Source organism: Ambystoma mexicanum, chromosome 2q (genome assembly GCF_040938575.1).
Source record: "Ambystoma mexicanum isolate Mex_15411 chromosome 2q, UKY_AmexF1_1, whole genome shotgun sequence".
Taxonomy (NCBI): Eukaryota; Metazoa; Chordata; class Amphibia; order Caudata; family Ambystomatidae; genus Ambystoma; species Ambystoma mexicanum.
Window position 1 is genome coordinate 580,720,331 of NC_090924.1, and position 18,132 is coordinate 580,738,462.

Here is an 18,132-nt window from a genome sequence, read left to right on the forward strand (position 1 = left end):
TTGGAAAACACTAGAATGTCGTCCAAGTAGATGATGGTACAGTTATACAACAAGTCAGAAAAGGTGCGGTCCATAAATCGCTGGAAAACCGATGGGGTGTTGACCAGACCGAATGGCATCACCCTATACTCAAAATGGCCGAAGGGGGTCCTAAAAGCAGTCTTCCATTCATCGCCGGATCGAATACGTAGCAAATGGTAGGCTCTTCGAAGGTCGATCTTGGAGAACACAGTGGCCCCTTGTACGGCTTCTAATATATCCTTAATCAACGGCATCGGGTACCGATCTCTAATGGTAATACTGTTCAGACCTCGGTAGTCGATGCAAGGTCTTAGTTCCACAGAATCTTTTTTGGGCACAAAAAACAAAGATGCCCCAGCAGGAGAACGTGAGGGTTGAATGAGACCGTTTTGGAGATTGGAGTCAAGGTATTTCTTGAGGACTTCTTTTTCCTTCAGAGAAAGGGAGAACATTCGCCCAAACGGAACTAGGGCCTCTGGGACCAGGTCAATGGCGCAGTCCTCTGGTCTATGTGGAGGTAATTCTTGGACTTCTTGGTCTAGGAAAACTTCACTATACTTAGCCAGGTCGATGGGAATGGTATGTATTCCCAAGGTATCAGTTGTTGGACAGAATTCAGATATGACTTGGACGGTGGCATAGTTGGTCTCCGGAAGACATTTCTTCAAACAATAATCAGAAGAAAAAGACATCTGATTGGTTCTCCAGTTTATGGTAGGATTGTGTTTGCGTAGCCATGATACCCCTAGTATGACCGGGAAATGGGCAGCTCTTATTAGGTCAAACTGGATAGTCTCTGTATGCTGAAGCAACTTCATCGTCATGGGCGGAGTGGTATGAGTAATCAGACCAGAACTTAAGGGCTTGCCATCAACTCCTTCCACCTTCTGGTCTTCATCTTTCTCTAGTCGTTCTATGCCGGATTGGTTAGCCCACATGATGTCCATGAAACATCCTGCTGCTCCGCAGTCCAGTAAAGCTAGGACTTCATAAGATCTTTGATGAAGGGTGAGCTGAACTGCCAGAACCATAAGACGGGTGTCTTCTGTGGATGAGATGGATGTTATCGACATTGAGACGTAGGGACCAGGAAATCCCCCTCGGTAACTTGTCCCCACTAGTTCCGAGGTGGGGCGTTTCCCGACCGTCGTGGAGGTACTTCTGGACAGTCACGTAACAGGTGTTGGTTAGAACCACAATACAGGCACAAATTATTGTCCTTTCTTCTCCTTCGTTCATCCGACGAAAGGGGCCCCCGGGTAGTACCTATCTGCATGGGTTCATCCTTGGTTTGATGGGTGGAGGAGGTAGTGGGTAGACAAGGCTCGGAGAGTATAGGCGTGAATCGACCTCTTCGTTTTTCTGTACGCCTTTCGGAAAGGCGGAAATCCAATTGGAGAACGGTAGACCACAATTCCGACAAGGTTGCAGGTCTGGGCATGCGTGCCAATTCATCTTTTAGTTCTTCTCTGAGGCCACGACAGAAAACGGTATATTGAGCCGCCTCTTGCCACCCGGTTTCGGCGGCAACCCTCTTAAAACGGGAAATGTAGGATAGTAAATCCGAGCTACCCTGACGGATGTCAAGCAACTGCTCACTGGCTATCAAGGCTGTTTCTTGTCTCTCAAAGGCTTCTTTGAATTGTGCCGTAAAACCACTATAGCCTTGCAGCAGTGGGCTAGCACTGGTTACTAATGGGTTGGCCCATGCCAGTGCGTTTCCAGTAAGGTTGGAAATGAGAAACCCTATGCAGGCATTATCGGAGGCATATGTCTGGGGTCTGAAAGTAAAATGTATTATACATGCCTCCATGAACTCTTTGAATTTCTGTGGAGAACCGTCATATTTACCCGTTGCCAGGGGCATAGGGGGTAATTCTGCACGAGCTCTTTCTTGGTTATCAATACGTTGCTTTAGGGCCGCATTCTCTACCTTGACGGTTTGCAGTTCCTGTGTGAGGTTATGTACCGCAGCAAGCAACTCCTGTATCTGTTCAGCCGTAGCCATTGTAGGATCATTTAGGCTTTGCAATCTGTCATGAATGTCAGGCTGATCTCTTGATTCGTCGGAACCAAAATCGTCTTTATGCAGAACCCACTCCTCCTCACCTGATTCTTCAGTAGATTCCTCGCGTCTTCGCCCCTTTTTTTTCTTGTGGATTTCTTTTTTGAGAAGAGATATGGTCTTCCGCGGTTAGAAGCCACCCTGTTCCCCCTAGTAAACCAGGGAAGCAAGGGACCCCCTTTCCGCAGAAGCCGTAGGAGAGGAAAAAAGCGTTAGCTAAAAAAAACCTCTCTCTTATATTTCGATCTTGATGAGGAGCCAGGTAACCCAGACAAGCTGTTTCTCCAGGTATCCGAAGGAGAGGAAGTACCGGGTTGGAGAGGATAGCAGAGAACGCAGGGTGACGCGTCAAATGTCTAGTTGGAAGGGTAAAAGGTAAGGAAACAGGTAAGCACGGAGGAAGGAAAGTACAAATAGAAAAGGAGGACTGAGGCACCGGGGAAAGAAAGTAGGACGAGAAGAGAGGGAAACGGGAGAGGATGCAAAGAGCAGAAAGACGAAGGAAAAAGCGACGAAACCAAGGGAGGAAAGGGCACCAGGAGGAGAAAAGCTACAAAGGAAGGCAGAAAGGGACGATAACCGGCAAAAACACCGGTCAGGAAGCAGGCAAGGAACTGGAGAGAGAGCGCTAGCGAAACGGAGCGTGAAAGCTTCAGTTGCAAAGCGCCGGGCAAAACAAAGAGGCGTGGTTAAGAGTGAAACCAGGAAGAGGCCGGAAAAAGACTAGAGCGTAGCAACAGGAAATGGGGGAAAAAATCGGAACGATTAATGGCGGCGGAGTTGCCATTGGTTTCTCAGACTCCAAGTGAATCTCTTTGCAAACGGCATGACAGCAGGCCGGAACGTCTCGGAGAAACGTGCCATCTTGAGAAGGATTCTTGGGAGTCGCGTAGAGAAGAGTACCACACAACCGATTGCAAGCCCATAGCGACCACCTCCCACAATGTGTAACACTCACTCCAGTATTCTGTATATCCTGCATTTTGCCAGACAATTCTCCAATGAAAGTCTTAACATCCACCATGGTGTATGGGGATCCAGTGTCCACCATGATGGGCAAGGATATGCCATTTATTTGCATGTCAACCCATGGTCCCCTAGATTGCTGCAATGATGAGACCGTAAGTATTTGTACCTATGTATTTCTTTGGTTGACATTCAGCATATCATCCCGTCCTTGATTTTCTTCGACAATTCTTACGGTGCCTCCAGGCATCCTGTTGAAAGGTTGTCTGTTAAATCTGCCCATTCTGCCTCATACATACCTATAGACCTTTGCAAAATGTCCTACATGACCACATCTGTAACACTCAACAGCTGCTGCAGGGCATTCTTTGTCACTGTCATTATGTTTGTACCAGCCACATTTTTGGCAGCGTCCCTGATTTTGATTTTGATTTCCATATCCTGTAACTCTAGCTCTCCTAGAACTGGTTGTAGCACTGTTGGCTGACATCCTCCTCACCATTGCCACCAAAGACTCTTCTAATTCCTCTTTAGGCTTATCTTCAATAACTTTGACCTCCTTCTGGTCAAACCTTTCTTTCATGCAGCGATCGCCTAGTTCCATGCTTCTTGCTATCTCCATTGCCTGCTCTAATGATGGGTTTTTAGTTTGCCATAATCTCTGTTGTATGCGCAAATCAGCTACATTCAACACTAGTTGATCTCTTAGATATTCATCCCCAATGCCGGTGAAATTACATGTTGACATGAGTCCCCTAAGAGATGCCATGTAGGTGTCAATCGATTCACCTTTCAGTTGTTTCCTAGAAAATAATTTGTACCTTTCCTGTACAACATTAGACTTTCTACCAAAATGTTTGGCAAGCTTCCCCAAAGCACTCTCAAACTTGTGGTTACCATCACCAGAACAGCCTTCTGCATCATCCAATTCAGGGAGCGATCTGAAAATTTTTAGAGCTTCTGCCCCAACACAGTTAAGTAATGCAGCCTCTTTGAGATCATCATTGAATTTGTTCCCACCAATAGCCCTCAAATACACCTGGAAGCCATCAATCCATTGCTCCCAAGGGCACGTGGGGTTCCCAGGACATGGAAGAAATTGCATTGGAGGTGTGACATGCTGCATGATGCAATTTTTGTTCGTATTATTCTTTTTCCTTATTATTATTATTTTTTTTCCTTTTTTTTTTTTTTAACAACCAAAAAATAATTGTGTTCCTCTTTTGATGTCTCTTTTCCTTTAATCTGTAGTGTAGGTGGTGGTTTCACTTGCAAACTTTGTGGTCTGTTTTGACATCCTATCTCACTTGGGTTGCATATGTGGCTTAATAGATCAATGTCCAGGTATTGTAGTTCACAGGTTTCGTTCCTCCTTTACTCTGTTCTGCCTGCTATTTATTAATCCACTTTGAATTCATGCTACACATGGCACTTACTTTCTTATTTCAATGGGTGTATACTTTACTGGGTGTCACTTTGAAATTAGTCACGGATTTCCTGTTCGATGCTGTTGCAGTATTGCAATGTATATCTCGCAGCTTGTATGATCGCCGTAGTATGGTGGCCAAGGTAACGAATATGCAGTTTTATAAAATGGCCACACATAGCATTTTATCGTGTTTGGTACTGTTAGAGAGTCACAGTTTACACATCGCAGCTCGTACAATCACCGTAGTATGGTTGCTATGGTAACATAAATGCACTTTCACAAAATGGCTGCACGTAACATTACGTCCTAAGGTCCCTTCCTCGAACGCATGGTGACCGCCGTTGGCCTGCAGTTCATAAGATGCGCCCACTGTGGTAAGCGTTTTCGCTGATATTATTTCTCCCTCCTACCTCGTATTACATCGAAACACCCACAGCAAAGTCTCTCTTTGTGGCGCCGAACTCGAGGTCACCAGCAGGCAGCCCCATTTTCCCTGCAATCACAGGACCACTGTGGGGCTCGTAGTGCGTGGCTTCCTTTCCTCTGCAACTATCGAGGGAGCTCTGGGGGCCTGCGTTAATATTAAATTATCCTTGTCGCCAATTGTAGTAAATTACTGCACTCCGTAAAGCTTTATGTATGAGCTTTAATTAAGGGCCCCCAGAGCACAACACCGCCGGGAGGTACTGAAAGTAAATGTTCTAACTAATACATCATTGGAATCTCATTACACACGTACATTTCACATGTTTACGTTCCACTGACAATGATGTCAGTGACTACATAACAGCCTGTGACCTCGCTATCTCCAACTTTCACTCCCTAAATACTCCCCTGCCAGAGCCCTCGGCTCCTCTAACTCCTACTCTAACTCTCTGCTTGTCAAACGCTTCTCGAAGCAGAGAGCGGGGGCAGGTCTTGCTCTTCGACTGGTGCCTCCCTGTGGAACAGCCTCCCTTCCCCTCTCAGACTTGAGCCAGACCTCCTTAAGTTCCAGAAATGTCCCAAACTCTGCTGTTCTCTACCTCATTCCCTCTCTCACTTCCTTGCTAATCACCCCATTGCCGCTGAGACTTGTGGCCCGATCCTCATGAATCTCAAAGGATACCAGGCCCCCTACCCAGTCGACACCAGCATCCTTCACCGCTCAGCACTGCCCCCTGTGCCCCCCTGCCTGGTGGCTGTACATCCCCCTGGGCTTTGTCTGCCCCAGCACTTTGCCTGAGGCTCTCCCCTGGCTCCCCTTGGCACTTCCCTCTGGGACCTCACCAGCACTTGCCCATTCCTTGCTCCCTCCCCAGCCCATCCTTCCCTCTCTCCTGCACTTCTCATCACTGCACTTGCAAATCCGAATGTCACAAGGCCTACTAGGACCACAATTGTATATTTACTGTTTTTGCCATGCAATTTACTTCCCTTGTTCCCGCCCCATTTTGCGTTGTGGCACCTAGAAACACCATCATGTAGCATAGGTGCCTAACAAATGCTCAATAAATAATGATATTGATGTGTTATTTATATAGCGCCTTAATCCAAAGTGCTTCACAGAGGACATATTTACATACAATATCACCCAACCGAAATTGGTACTCATTTATCGACCTCAGAAGGATGAAAGGCTGAGTTGGCCTTGCCAGGATTCGAACCTGCGACCTGCAGATCTCGCTCAGATTGCAGCAGCAAGCGCTCAACCCGCTGAGCTATCTTACTGGCTAAATAAATAAATACATCTATGTAGACTTTGTTTCTTACCTACATATGATGAGGTCAGAGCATCATCATTGGCAGCAGGTGCCACAGTGCTGATAAGACGTCACATGTACTTACTTCCAAGAGGGCCACACTGAATCCACCCAAAACGTTGTAGCCCTAAACATTCCTTTCAAGGGATGAACATCTTTGGTGATGAGCTGAATGACACAAAACCCACTGGGCCAGAGGTACACATTTCAAGTTGCGAACTACTTGCCATTCATTAAAAGTCACTTGCCGTCTCAGTTCTCTACATACACACAGTACTCCATTTCTCAGCTATTATGAGAGAAACCTGAAAAAGACCCAATCTCCATTGGCCCACAGCTGAAAAGAGTTAAGGTCAGATTTTTATGTGTGGCACATCCTGGTTATCACCAGGAATGTTCCTCTCCACTTCTGAACAGGAAGGTTTTGAAGACTACCTCCCCTCAGCACAGAATAAAGAGGATTCATGGAAGGGGATGTGGTGTCCATTACAGAAGGAAGTGAGAGTATGAGTTCCATCTAGTGAGCATAACAGTGAGTGTACCACATATTCTTCGCGGTACAGAAATCATCAAGGGCTACCGCTTGATTCACGGTCTGAAATTTCTCAACATCATTGTTACTACATCACACTTCAAGGTGGAAACCCTGCAGATGATAACTACACTGCCAATGGAGGGAAACTATATAGTGTTCTCAGACTTTGAAGTAGCAACACTACATGCTCCGATCCATCCAGACCATATGAAGTATCTGTGGTGCGCAATAGGACGACATCGCTTTCAGTACCAATCCTCAGTCTTCGGGCTATAGTCTGCCCCAAATAACCTGAGCAAATGTCACGTTACTCTGGTGGGGCTGCTGCAGGTGACTGTTATCATATTCTTCATTACTTGCATGATTTGAGTATCACAGCACCCTTCCCTTCTCTCCTTCTCAGTTATCCGGAAAAGGTGTGCAATATTCTGTCCTGATTCTAACTTTAAAAAATAAAATGTATACAAACTATTTTTGCATTTATTAGCAACGTACAGCTGTGCATTTGGTTTGAAGTGCATGTTTAATACAGCAAGATATGTATGCAACAGTGATCCCCATTCTACCAAACCCCTGCTCCCTAACCACCTGTCCATTGAACACCAAGTCTATTGCCGTTGTATGTAATTCACCGTCCCTATTACACTGTGTCATGATCCTCCAGTGTTCTCCCTCTCGCTTATCCATTTTTCCCACACTTTCTCATGTTTCCCGAACACCCACTATTCTTGTATACCAGCCTTTCCGTCCGTTTCCATGATTCCAACCATGCTGGACACCCACTCAGCCAGGAAAGGGGTTGCTCGGATACCCATATCCTTGCTAAACCCCTCTTAGCCAGGACGAACGACAGGTCGGACAATTTCTTGTCCCACGCTCACAGTGATGTGTCCCCATATCCCTATCAAGCACACTTTAGGGTCTGACTTCATCTCTTCTTCCAAGAGCAACCTCATTCTCAACAGCATCCCTCCCAAAAGCCCTAGATCCAGATGCAGCCCAAATAATGTGTATGAAAGTGCCATCCCTCTTGACCCTTCCCCATTAAATATAATCTCCTTAGGGGTAAAATGCACCCTTGTAATATATTATTCAATGTTTAAAATGAATGGCCAATTCTCTTGTCTGACCTAGCGCATAGTTTCGCTCCCCTTGCTACAGTGAGCCCAGATCACACCCCCTAATTACATTGTTCTTGATTAGCAAACAAGCTTATTTATTAGCAGTTTTGTACTGATCTGTTTAATGTCACCAAAGGTTATTTCTGCCCAAGACATAACATGAGCAACAATACAGCATTTTTGTGTACCGCTGAAATAAGAGATTTGTGAGATGAGTGTCTAACATGTACATGCTAGTTGCATGAATGGACACAAATAAATAGATATGATAAAAAGGCTCTGAAAACAGTTTTCAGTCTAAGGCTCTATGCAACTAGGTGCAGCTGGTGTTGCACAGGGCAGTGTCCCATATATTAGGCGTCATTCCGAGTCGGGCGGTCTGATAAAAAAGTTCTTATATCCGTGGATACCGGCACTTTACCCTATCACCCGACTTCAGCTTTGCCGGTGGGGCACCTGGGTTACCTCCAGCTAAATGCTGGAGGTAAGCCAGGCATCCTACCAGACAAAAAAGCCCTCATTACCACTACCGGCACTGCCGATGGCGGTAATGATGGAAGATCCCCTCATGGAGTCCTAGAAGACTCCATGAATGGGGATTTACACTGTCCTGCTGGAACTCGTAATCTGGCAGCAATGCTGACGGACCAAGAGCCGATAAAGGTAAGTAACAAATGCTGATATCATGGCGGCTCTACCTCCAGGATATCGGCATGCTCGGAATGAGGCCCGTTGTATGATTGTCCCATCATTTTCTGCATAAGGAGAAGTTTACAAGTTTCATGAATGAAAAAGTTCACCATGTTAAAGTAACGTCATAGCTGGAGACTAAATACGGAGTATAGTGTTGCGGCAGGCAGGGTAAATGTCAACTTTAGGTGGACAAGATGGCCATTGCCTGTCATTGACATCAACTGTTTTCAATATAGCGTTCAATACCACTTTCGGGGGAGCGCAGGGCCACTAACGGACCTCAAGCCTGAGCCATGCAGGCTTAAGCATAGTATTCCAGCCCTGCACACCAATGTAAGCGATATTTATTGCTATTAGCACTCAGAGCCACATCTGGAGGCAATGTATTATCTTACATTTTTAGGAATGGAATTGTAGGTCTGTCCTATAAAAAATGTAAGTAAATACATACCAGTCTTTGGAAACAGGATATACTTTGTGTAATACATCAAGATTACCTCTGGTTTGCAGTTCTTTGAAAAAGACAGAACATTTCTTGCTTAGCACTCCCACACAGGACTTTGGCACTTTTAAGAGTGGAGCCGAAAGTTACTGCTGCACTCTCTCAATTGGCCCCTTTGAACCTGCATTAAACAGAGACCAAAGGGTGGAAAAAAAAGCTCTGAGGGCACGAGCGGAAAGCAGGCGGAGCTGTGCTTTCATTAAACAGGAGAATTAAAAAAGCTAGCTGTGCTACACAATTAGCAAACCCACAGAATTGCATAGCACATTGCTATGCGACACTGCTTATTTTATGTCTTGTGCCTCCAGGGACCGGGCTGTAATCCCTATTATCCATCCACATGCATGCGGGATCGACTTATATGCGAATTTATCCATTGTTATTTTGCTCAGGAGCAGTGTCTCCTGCGGGATGTTATAACTAACCCCAAACTGCCTATTAAGAGTGTGTTGCAACTGTAGATACTGGAAGAACATGTTATGTCCCAGAACAAATGTATCCTGTTGGTCCGTGAAGGGAGAAATTCCCTCCTCTGTGATCACATCCTCCAGGCGTCCCACTCCTTTCTCAGACCACCCACACCCCCCATAATTTTCTGGAGTTCATACAGAATTCTGTTTATCATTTAAATGTTATTGTAAATGAAGCCAAGGTAAACAGCAGATTTCTATCACATGGGACAGAATATCTCATGTACCTGTTATGTACTGTGAACCTAGGTCGTGGACCACGGTTCACTCACATTTTCTTTGTATGCACTGCTCAACTTTTTTAAAAACTTGTCCCATAATCCATTGCAATGACTACTGCATCAAAGTGGTTAATGGCACATCTGTGTTTAGCTGAAGGACAAATGCCTAAGTGTAAATTACAAAAGAATAAGCCAAATGATTATCAAACCGAGGGCTTTCATGGTTTTTAAGCATGTCTGGAAGCACACTCTTGTAAAGGTTTGATGAATGCATAGTCAATCAGTAATTGTAACTTCAGAAAAGCAGATATCTATGCATAAACGTGCCTCACCCAGAACATGTCTACTTCAGTGAGCCTAATAAAAGGGCTGTTTTTTCAAAAGAGCAGATGTTTTCTGTTGATAGCAAGACACTAGCAACACATCCCATTCTGTGCTGCATAAAAATGATGTATTTTAAAGTGACATTTGGGAAATACAATTTCAACCGTTTGCCAGATTAGAACAATACAAATAGTTCTGGATTCAGCACAACATAGAGAGCACAATACATGTAAAAATACATATTAAGAGGTATGCTATTAGTTATTACAATTTTGCATATTTTAATAACTCCTTTATGCACGAAAATATTAAGGGTGTCTCTAAATTCCAAACATTCATGAGAATCTCAATATAACAACAACTGTTCATATTTTTATCAGGGAAATATTTTAACACGATTTTGATTTTACATTCCTAAGGGGAGGGCTAACTCACAGGTAACACATTCCCTTATGACAAAGAGAATTCAATGGGCCTCATTATTCCCGCCGGTAAATCCGGTGGGATACGACCAAACAATATTACAGTTACCGGCACTTGGTCTGGCAGAATTACAGCCAGATTACAAGTGCTGTTAAGGGCAGTAAATCCCCATTCCATAGAGTCCCGGATGGATTTGCTGGTAATGCTGGTGCCGTTAATACCGGCAGTTTTTGCCAGCAAATAGCCTGACTTACATCCCGCTCTTTGCTGGAGGTAAATCGGGCCCCTTAGCGGCAAAACTCGTAGCTGGTCGGTGCAGTAACATGCCAGTAAATGGTGTTACCAGCACATTAATACCGCACCGGCAAACCTGGAATGAGGCCCAATATGTCGATCGAAGCAAAGAGGAGGATCTTAGTGGGTGTGAGTAAGTGATGGGAACCTATCACCTATTCTGTCCAATCCAAAAATGCTGTGTTAGGTGTGGCTTGGCGGCCAATCAAGATGGCCAAACTCACTTGACACTCAGAGCAAGAGTGTGATCCTAAGTAAGGTTTAGTTGTGGTTGGGGGATCTTATTAAAGTTCAGAGAGGAAGCATGGAACTATGATTGAACCTACAATTCCGGTGAAGGGGCACCTTCGAGGGCCTCTCCCTGTCACCACAAATGTGCCGCTGGACACGGAGGGAGGGGCGGTGCATCAGGGAGCAAGCCATGCTGCCCCCGTCCAGGCTGGGGATGGTGTTCGCTGCAGGTTCACTCCTAACCAAGGAGCACATCGGGAAGAGAAGAAGGAATGCAATATTGGTGGAATTGCATGCTTGAACGAGTGACACGTACCGAGTCGCGCTCTGAGAAAGGTGTCAAGCGGGAACCCGAGTGTGGGTTGAATGTACCCGTGACACAACATGTAGGGTAAAGCTGCTTGGGTGGGATTCATTTTGGTGAATAAAGACTGAGAGGCCATCCGAGATGTGGCATTTGCTGCATGCTGGCTGTCATTTAGGCAACACATATCTGGTGGTGGCCATCTTTACTACAGGCAAAATGATACTTTACTCTCAAGTATTCAATAACTAGCACTCTGATCTGTACAAGAACAGCTCGAGTTAAGCATGGTCAGGAGAGGGCTGGCGGTGACAACCTCTGTAAAGCATACTGACTAACCTCAAGCCAACGGTAATTTAAAGCACATAGCTAAGAAGCAAAATACGATGTTCAACTTCAAGGATGGTAATATTTCTACTCATCATCATTGCTTCGAGACAACTTGCCCCACTGGTAAGACTGGGAAGCACATCCTACAATTTAACAAAATGACTGTCCTTGTTCTGATATTCATTCATTGCCTAGGAAACCAATGATTTGTTGACTCTCATACCTTCCCACGTGGATATCAATCTAACAATGGCATCTGCGAAAAACCAAAAAAAAGGAAAAACGTGGAGTGTCTGATTTCGTAACACCACTTAGCTTGTCAGGCAAGCAATGCACAGCTAGTCAAGATGCATCCAGACTATCCTGGCCCACAAGAGACACAGTGATGTCTGCATTGGGGCGCATTGAAAAACAATGTCATGACTAGTGGGCACATTTGACGAACTACTCTCTCTCCCTAAATACCCTCCTTCTAGAGCCGTCTGCTCGTCCTCTTCCAACTCTCTGCAGGGGAGCCGTTTTTCCAAACAGAGATTTGGGGTAGATCTTTATTCTCTGCCAGTGCTTCCATCTGGAACACCCTCCTTGCCCCTCTCGTCTTGAGCCTGATCTCCTTAAGTTCTGGAAACTCCTTAAGACCTTCCTCATCTCTTCCTCTTTCGCTCTCCCTTGCTAACCTCCTCTCTATTCCCTCCTCCTTCTCTTCCCTAAGTCTGCTGCATTTTGCTGACTGGTTGCCTGGTGCACCTACAGAGCCTCAGAGGTCCCAGGCCCCCCACCAGTCTTTGCACTTCCCTCGGGCCTCTGCACACTTCTCACCACTACTGTACTTTTGGAATTCGTTCCATGAGAAGGGTCCCCTCTCTGCACTTAACCCAGGGCACTGCCAGACTGTGCGCACTTGCTCTCCTCCCCCTCCTTTTCACTTCCTGTCTGTGCACTTACATTACCTAGAATGCAATAGGCCTAGTTTGCCTGGCTTAGTATGGTAGTTTTTGTTTCTGTATGTTTTCTCCTTCGCCTCCCCTCCCCTATCACCTCACTCTTTGTCATGCACTTGAAACGTCGCTGGCCTAGTACAGTAGTCTATGGATTGTTTGTAGTCTATGGATTGTTTGTCTTCTCCCTCTCCTCCCCGTTTGCCTTCCTTCCTGTCATGCACTTCACTAGTAGTAATGCCGTCAGGCCTAGTATGCTAGTCATTTTCTGTTAGATCATTCTGAAATTTCAAGGCCTAAGAATTACTCCATATTCCCCTGTTCCCTTCCCGCCTTGAAGTGCTTTGAAGCACTTCACTTGAGTATAAGCACTTTACAAATAAACAATTACAAATTACCAGGTGGCCCAACTGGAGTCTAGGACTTCCAAGTTAGAATAACAAAACCACTGATTTAGATCCTCAATTCCCCCGAGCAGTCCCTGCAGTGAAACAGCTCGCAATGGAAATTGAAGCAATAGTTAAAGGTAATAAGTCTATGAAGAGCAGGCTTGAATACCTGTAAAATCAGAGTTGCTGGTGTCCCAAGAGGTGCGGAAAGAGATGATCCAGTTTCTTTTGCCTCCACTTGGCTTCCAGAATTGCTTGCCTTAGAAGTAGAGGGAGATCCTATGTGCATTGATAAGTGTTAAAAGGTTAAAATGCACATCCCAGAAAAGGTCTGAGATTCAAAAGCAGAGCTAACCCTCATCATTAAGATGGTGGATGCTTGTGACAGGGATAGAATCTTGAAAACTGCAAGTGCAAAAGGGATGTTAGAGTACCAACAACATAAAGGTATGATTTTATGGGGATGCAGCGACTGCAACTGAGGAAAGAAGGAGGACACTGGACACTCTGAAGACATCTTTCCTGGCACAAGAAGTAAACACAGGATTACTAAGACTGGCTAAACTGCGATTTACATGGCTGGAGAAGGAATACATTTTCTGGTATGCAGAGAGGGGGGGAGTAATTATTGGTATCGGTTCCTGAGGCTGCTGGGGTCGAAACAGATAAGGGTTGGTTGAAGGGACACAGAGGATATTATTGGAAAAGATTAATATGATGTAAATGTGGGGCTATTTTTTCTGAAAGCATACATTGTTTAAGACTACTAGTTAAGTGGAAACCAGTCATTTGCTACAAATAAATGCTAGGAAATTGATGTTTTCTTGTTATACTGGTTTAAGAATTAAGGTCATGTGAGGGCACATTAGTCTAAAGATAGACAGTAGAGTATTAGTTGAATGTACAGCTATGCATGCAATAAATTGTATTGTAGAGAGAATGGGGCATAGAAAAGGAAGTTACTTGCTGCAGGCACTAACTGATCTAGAAAGGCGCCCACATATAAACAATGGGTTTTCTGACCCTTTTGATATACAGAATGGGCTCCATGTACAAAGGGAAGAGGACATATCTAAGGAAAACATCCCCAGACTTGGAGGGGAACCCAAAGGCTTGTTCTATCAATGCCCTTTAGAAACAAGGAGATGGCCCTAGAAGGGACTTTAAGGAGGTCACAAGTTAGATCTTTTTATATCATGCAGTTCTTTTGGACATTAAATCTTAGAAAGGGGGGGTTCTTTTGCTCCTTAAAATGTATTACCCCCAAAAGAATATGAGGACATTTAGCAAAGTTCCAATGTTATAAAAATAATGATATAATAATCGTGTCTTGTTTTTGTATCAAGGTGAATTGATATTATGTGGGGGCTTCTCATGTTGAGGGTTCTGCTCTTGTAGCAACATATTTATAAAATTACAAGAAACAGACATTTAAAAAAATGTATTGTCAAATGTGCTGCGTAGGTGGAGTTTAGTGGCTATTAAAAATCAAACACATAGGAAAAGGAGACAGTTTTGGGAAAGCAGAAAAACAAAGAACCTGCCCGACAGTATAAAAGTGGATTGGGTTTTCCAGATAGGACTGTATGCAGAGGCCTTCCCCAAGACAGAACCAGATTCCCTAACAAGAGTTTTCCTCCTGCACAACAAATGGAAGATAGCCTCACAGGACGTCAAGATTGAGATCAAGATTTCAGCAAAGGAGAAGCACCTAAGTGGTGGCTAAGAAGTGGCTTCTGAAGTAAGAAGAGGCTTCCCTACTTTCCATTTCAGCCTACCGTACCCAGGGAGTTAGCAAGCAGTAGGCAGATTGCCTCAGGGGAGTTGTTCTCTCTTCAATAGCTCACAAGGAAACATTCATTGACACATGCAGTAGATTTAGGGGTCCATACGTGGATTTATTTTCGTATAGGGAGAAGATGCAAGTGTGGAGAATATGTACCTTAAAAGGGGATCCACAGGCCCAGGGGATTGTCAATGACATGGCTAAGAGGGTCATGGTTCCCTTTAGTGCTACAACTTGCAGTAGTACAAGCATGGCTATGTCCTCCTCTTTTATCCATCAGCATTCAAGGGAAAAGGGAGAATTCCCCACATATGTTTCTACAGTTGGGAGAATTAAAGTTGAATGTTCTGGTCTCCTAAGGCAACATTTATCTGGTGAGTCTAACTGTTTCAACAATCCAAACAACCCACCACACTTTCTTCCTATACCAGGTGTCTGCAACCTCTTGTCCTCTAGATGTTTTGGACTACAACTCCGGCCATCCTTTTCAATCTTAGTCAAATGTGAGAGATCATAAAAGTCCTGGTTCAAAACAACTAAAGATACACAGGTGGCAAACCTCTACCCTATAGCAAACAGTGGAGGAATTTGGGAGGTGATGTTCGCAGCACAAGGACCATTCTGTGTCCTTCTCTGCCCCTTCAATTCAGTTCTTACAGGCTGGGTTTCCCATGGGATTGTGTCCACACTTCGCAATGAATGGGCAGTGATAAAAGCTATCAGAGATCCCTGGGCCAAATAGGGGACTGCTTGTGCAGGGAGCCTTTTTTGGTGGCCAAGACGGAAGCATCAGTTTTGCACCCAGATCTTTCACAGTTTCGAGGCCATTATCCCACCATCTCTCGATTTCTCGGCTTTGTCTGAAACAGAGCGAGATCTGTATCTAGTTGAAAGAACTGCAGAGTTTTGGATGTCAGGGAACCTTTTTGTTATATGTGGCAATTCTGGCCAATAGAGCAAAGCGTTAACAGCCTTTTTCAGTATCAGTTTCAGATCAGCTGCACCATTTTCATATCCTGCAGCCAATGCGCTTGACTCGGTAGGGATTCAGGGGAGATCAACAAGGACAATGGCAGCCCTTTGGTAGAGATGAATGGGGTTCCCGTAACAGAAAGGAGCAAGGCTGCAACTTGAGTGGTTCCCACCACCATTGTTTTACACAGTATCACTTGGGCCAACAAGCATTTTTTGAGTGGGTGTGCAAAGTTTAGTCCCAAAGTAACATGTCTTGTCTACATGTACTCACTTATTTTCAGCTTCATTTTTTATTATTAAGATATATTTTCCATAAAAGCCACATATAAAACATTCTATACAACAATCATACATATGAAAGAAATATTAATGACATGTTTACTTCAAAACAACACTGATTAAAGCACGCGTGCTGCATTACATTGCAGACTAACTACCTGCACTTTCGATTAAACCTTGAGCTGGGGTAATCCTCACATAGTAAGGACTAGGAGGAGAAGGAGGAACAGGAATGTTGGGCTAGTGCCCTGATTACGTTGGGTAACGTTCATTACTCCTTGACCCACTCTTCTTCCTCATAGTCCTTTGAACTCTCAAACTTGCCGCAAGGAGGAGAGAGAGCTTTAGATGCCAGGTTGATGGATAGCTGACAGAAGACATGCTGGGTATGACTCCCTCTTGTAGTCGAATATGAGGAAGAGGAAGAGGAGAAGGAGGAGGAGGCGGATGAAGACCCTATTGGGACAACACAGGAAGTGAGAAAATCTTTGGGATCAAGTCTGTCTCAAGGCAGAATCACCTCAAATAGTAATGACAGCGGTGATGATGAAGGGTAGGAATGGGAGTAATGAAGATCACCCAATGTAATCTGAGAATTTTATGGGGAAGTCCGTGAAATCGAATACCCCTTTAGTTAAGATGCAATGCCCCAAAGAAAGGCATTCTCTGCATCGTCGAACATCTGATTGTTATGGATTGGAAGCACTGTTATTTTAGACTTTGGGCCTGATTCACAGAACGTTTTCCTATGGGATTGCACCATTATAAAACCCTTCTGTGAATCAGGCCAATAATCACACTGTAATGTAGCCCAATAACTGAACAATCGATGTTCCAAACAGAATGGAATCAAAAAAGCTTTTAAAAGCAGTATTCGACAGCCCTGTTGCCTGTATCAGAGCTTTCACCATGATGCACTCGTTCTCCTTCATGGAACAGTTGATTGACAACAGGACCCCTCCACATGCTGCTACAAAAGGTATCTCTAGCTAGACGTAGAAAGGGTTATCATTGTAGTATTGCCAAATTAAAAATTTTCTTAATGGTACGTTTTCCACAAAATCAAAGAACATATGTTAAGAAACAGTTAGCTGTTAAGTTTATAGATTTGCAAAGCACTATGCAAACGTGTTTTTAAAAAGGTCAACGAAATATAAACTCCTTTATATCTTTTCCTTGCGAACTACAATGGCGTTAACTGCCAGAAGGTACTTTCCTGGAAAGAAATTCAAACGTTTCAAATAAAAACACACCAAAAAATCCTATTAGTATTTGATTTAGCAGCTGATCTGCTTCTACGCGCTGTGATACAGGTGCTTTACCTTTTCAACGCTCACTCCTCATGTTACGCATACAGGATCTTAATGACGCCTACACCTACCCGTTTTAAAGACAATGATGTGCGTCTGCAGCTTCTGCTTCTGTGTTATGCAGTGGTACTGTTCCTGGAGCTGGTCGATGTCCATGCTGCTCAGTTTCCTGGTGCAGTCAGCAGCAGGGTCCTTGTCTGGTGGTGTGTGCGTCACCGATAGAATCTCGCCCATATACTTGTACGCTTTCACCATCTGTTCCCACAGGGAACTCGTGTGCAGACAGCAGCAAGACATCATCTCCGCCCACAGTTGTTTACGAAGTGCAAATAAAGTTTAGAACGTTCTGGAACAATGTGAGCAAATGCAATTTTTCCTGCAGGTCACACTCCTTGCCCTGAACGTCTCGCACTGCACCCCGCGTCTGAGCCAGTTCACCACCTGCTAGTTGGCTGGATTCAAAACCATTTCAGATTGTCCTGGGACGTCTTGGTTCAGAATCGGCGATAAGCCCCGCATGCGGGACGCTGTTGACATAAGGCTGAGCACACAATTCTTCGCCAGCTAAATTCAACGACATACAAACCAGCCTTGAATGCAGGGAGGGACACAATGGACGAGTTTCAGTTTTCACATTTTATTTCGAAGCTGACATTAACCCTCAAAGCTCACCTTTCCTAATAAAAACGAAAACGAAATTTTTTTTGTATCCACGTCCTATTTTGGAGTTCATAGCTTAAAGAAGGATTCCAATAATAAGTGAAGGGCCTCTGTAATATAATGC

The 18,132-nt window shown here is 44.5% G+C and overlaps 1 protein-coding gene across 1 annotated transcript in view; it reads right to left on the reverse strand.

Annotated features, from left to right (window-relative positions):
* C2QH9orf152 (chromosome 2q C9orf152 homolog) overlaps window positions 1–17,829 on the reverse strand; it is a 267,109-nt gene extending 249,280 nt beyond the window's left edge. Inside the window, 1 exon segment of the mRNA XM_069647727.1 lies at window positions 17,420–17,829. Within this exon segment, the coding sequence (XP_069503828.1) occupies window positions 17,420–17,648 (229 nt within the window). The 5' untranslated portion in view covers window positions 17,649–17,829.
* Window positions 17,830–18,132: the final 303 nt, after the last annotated feature.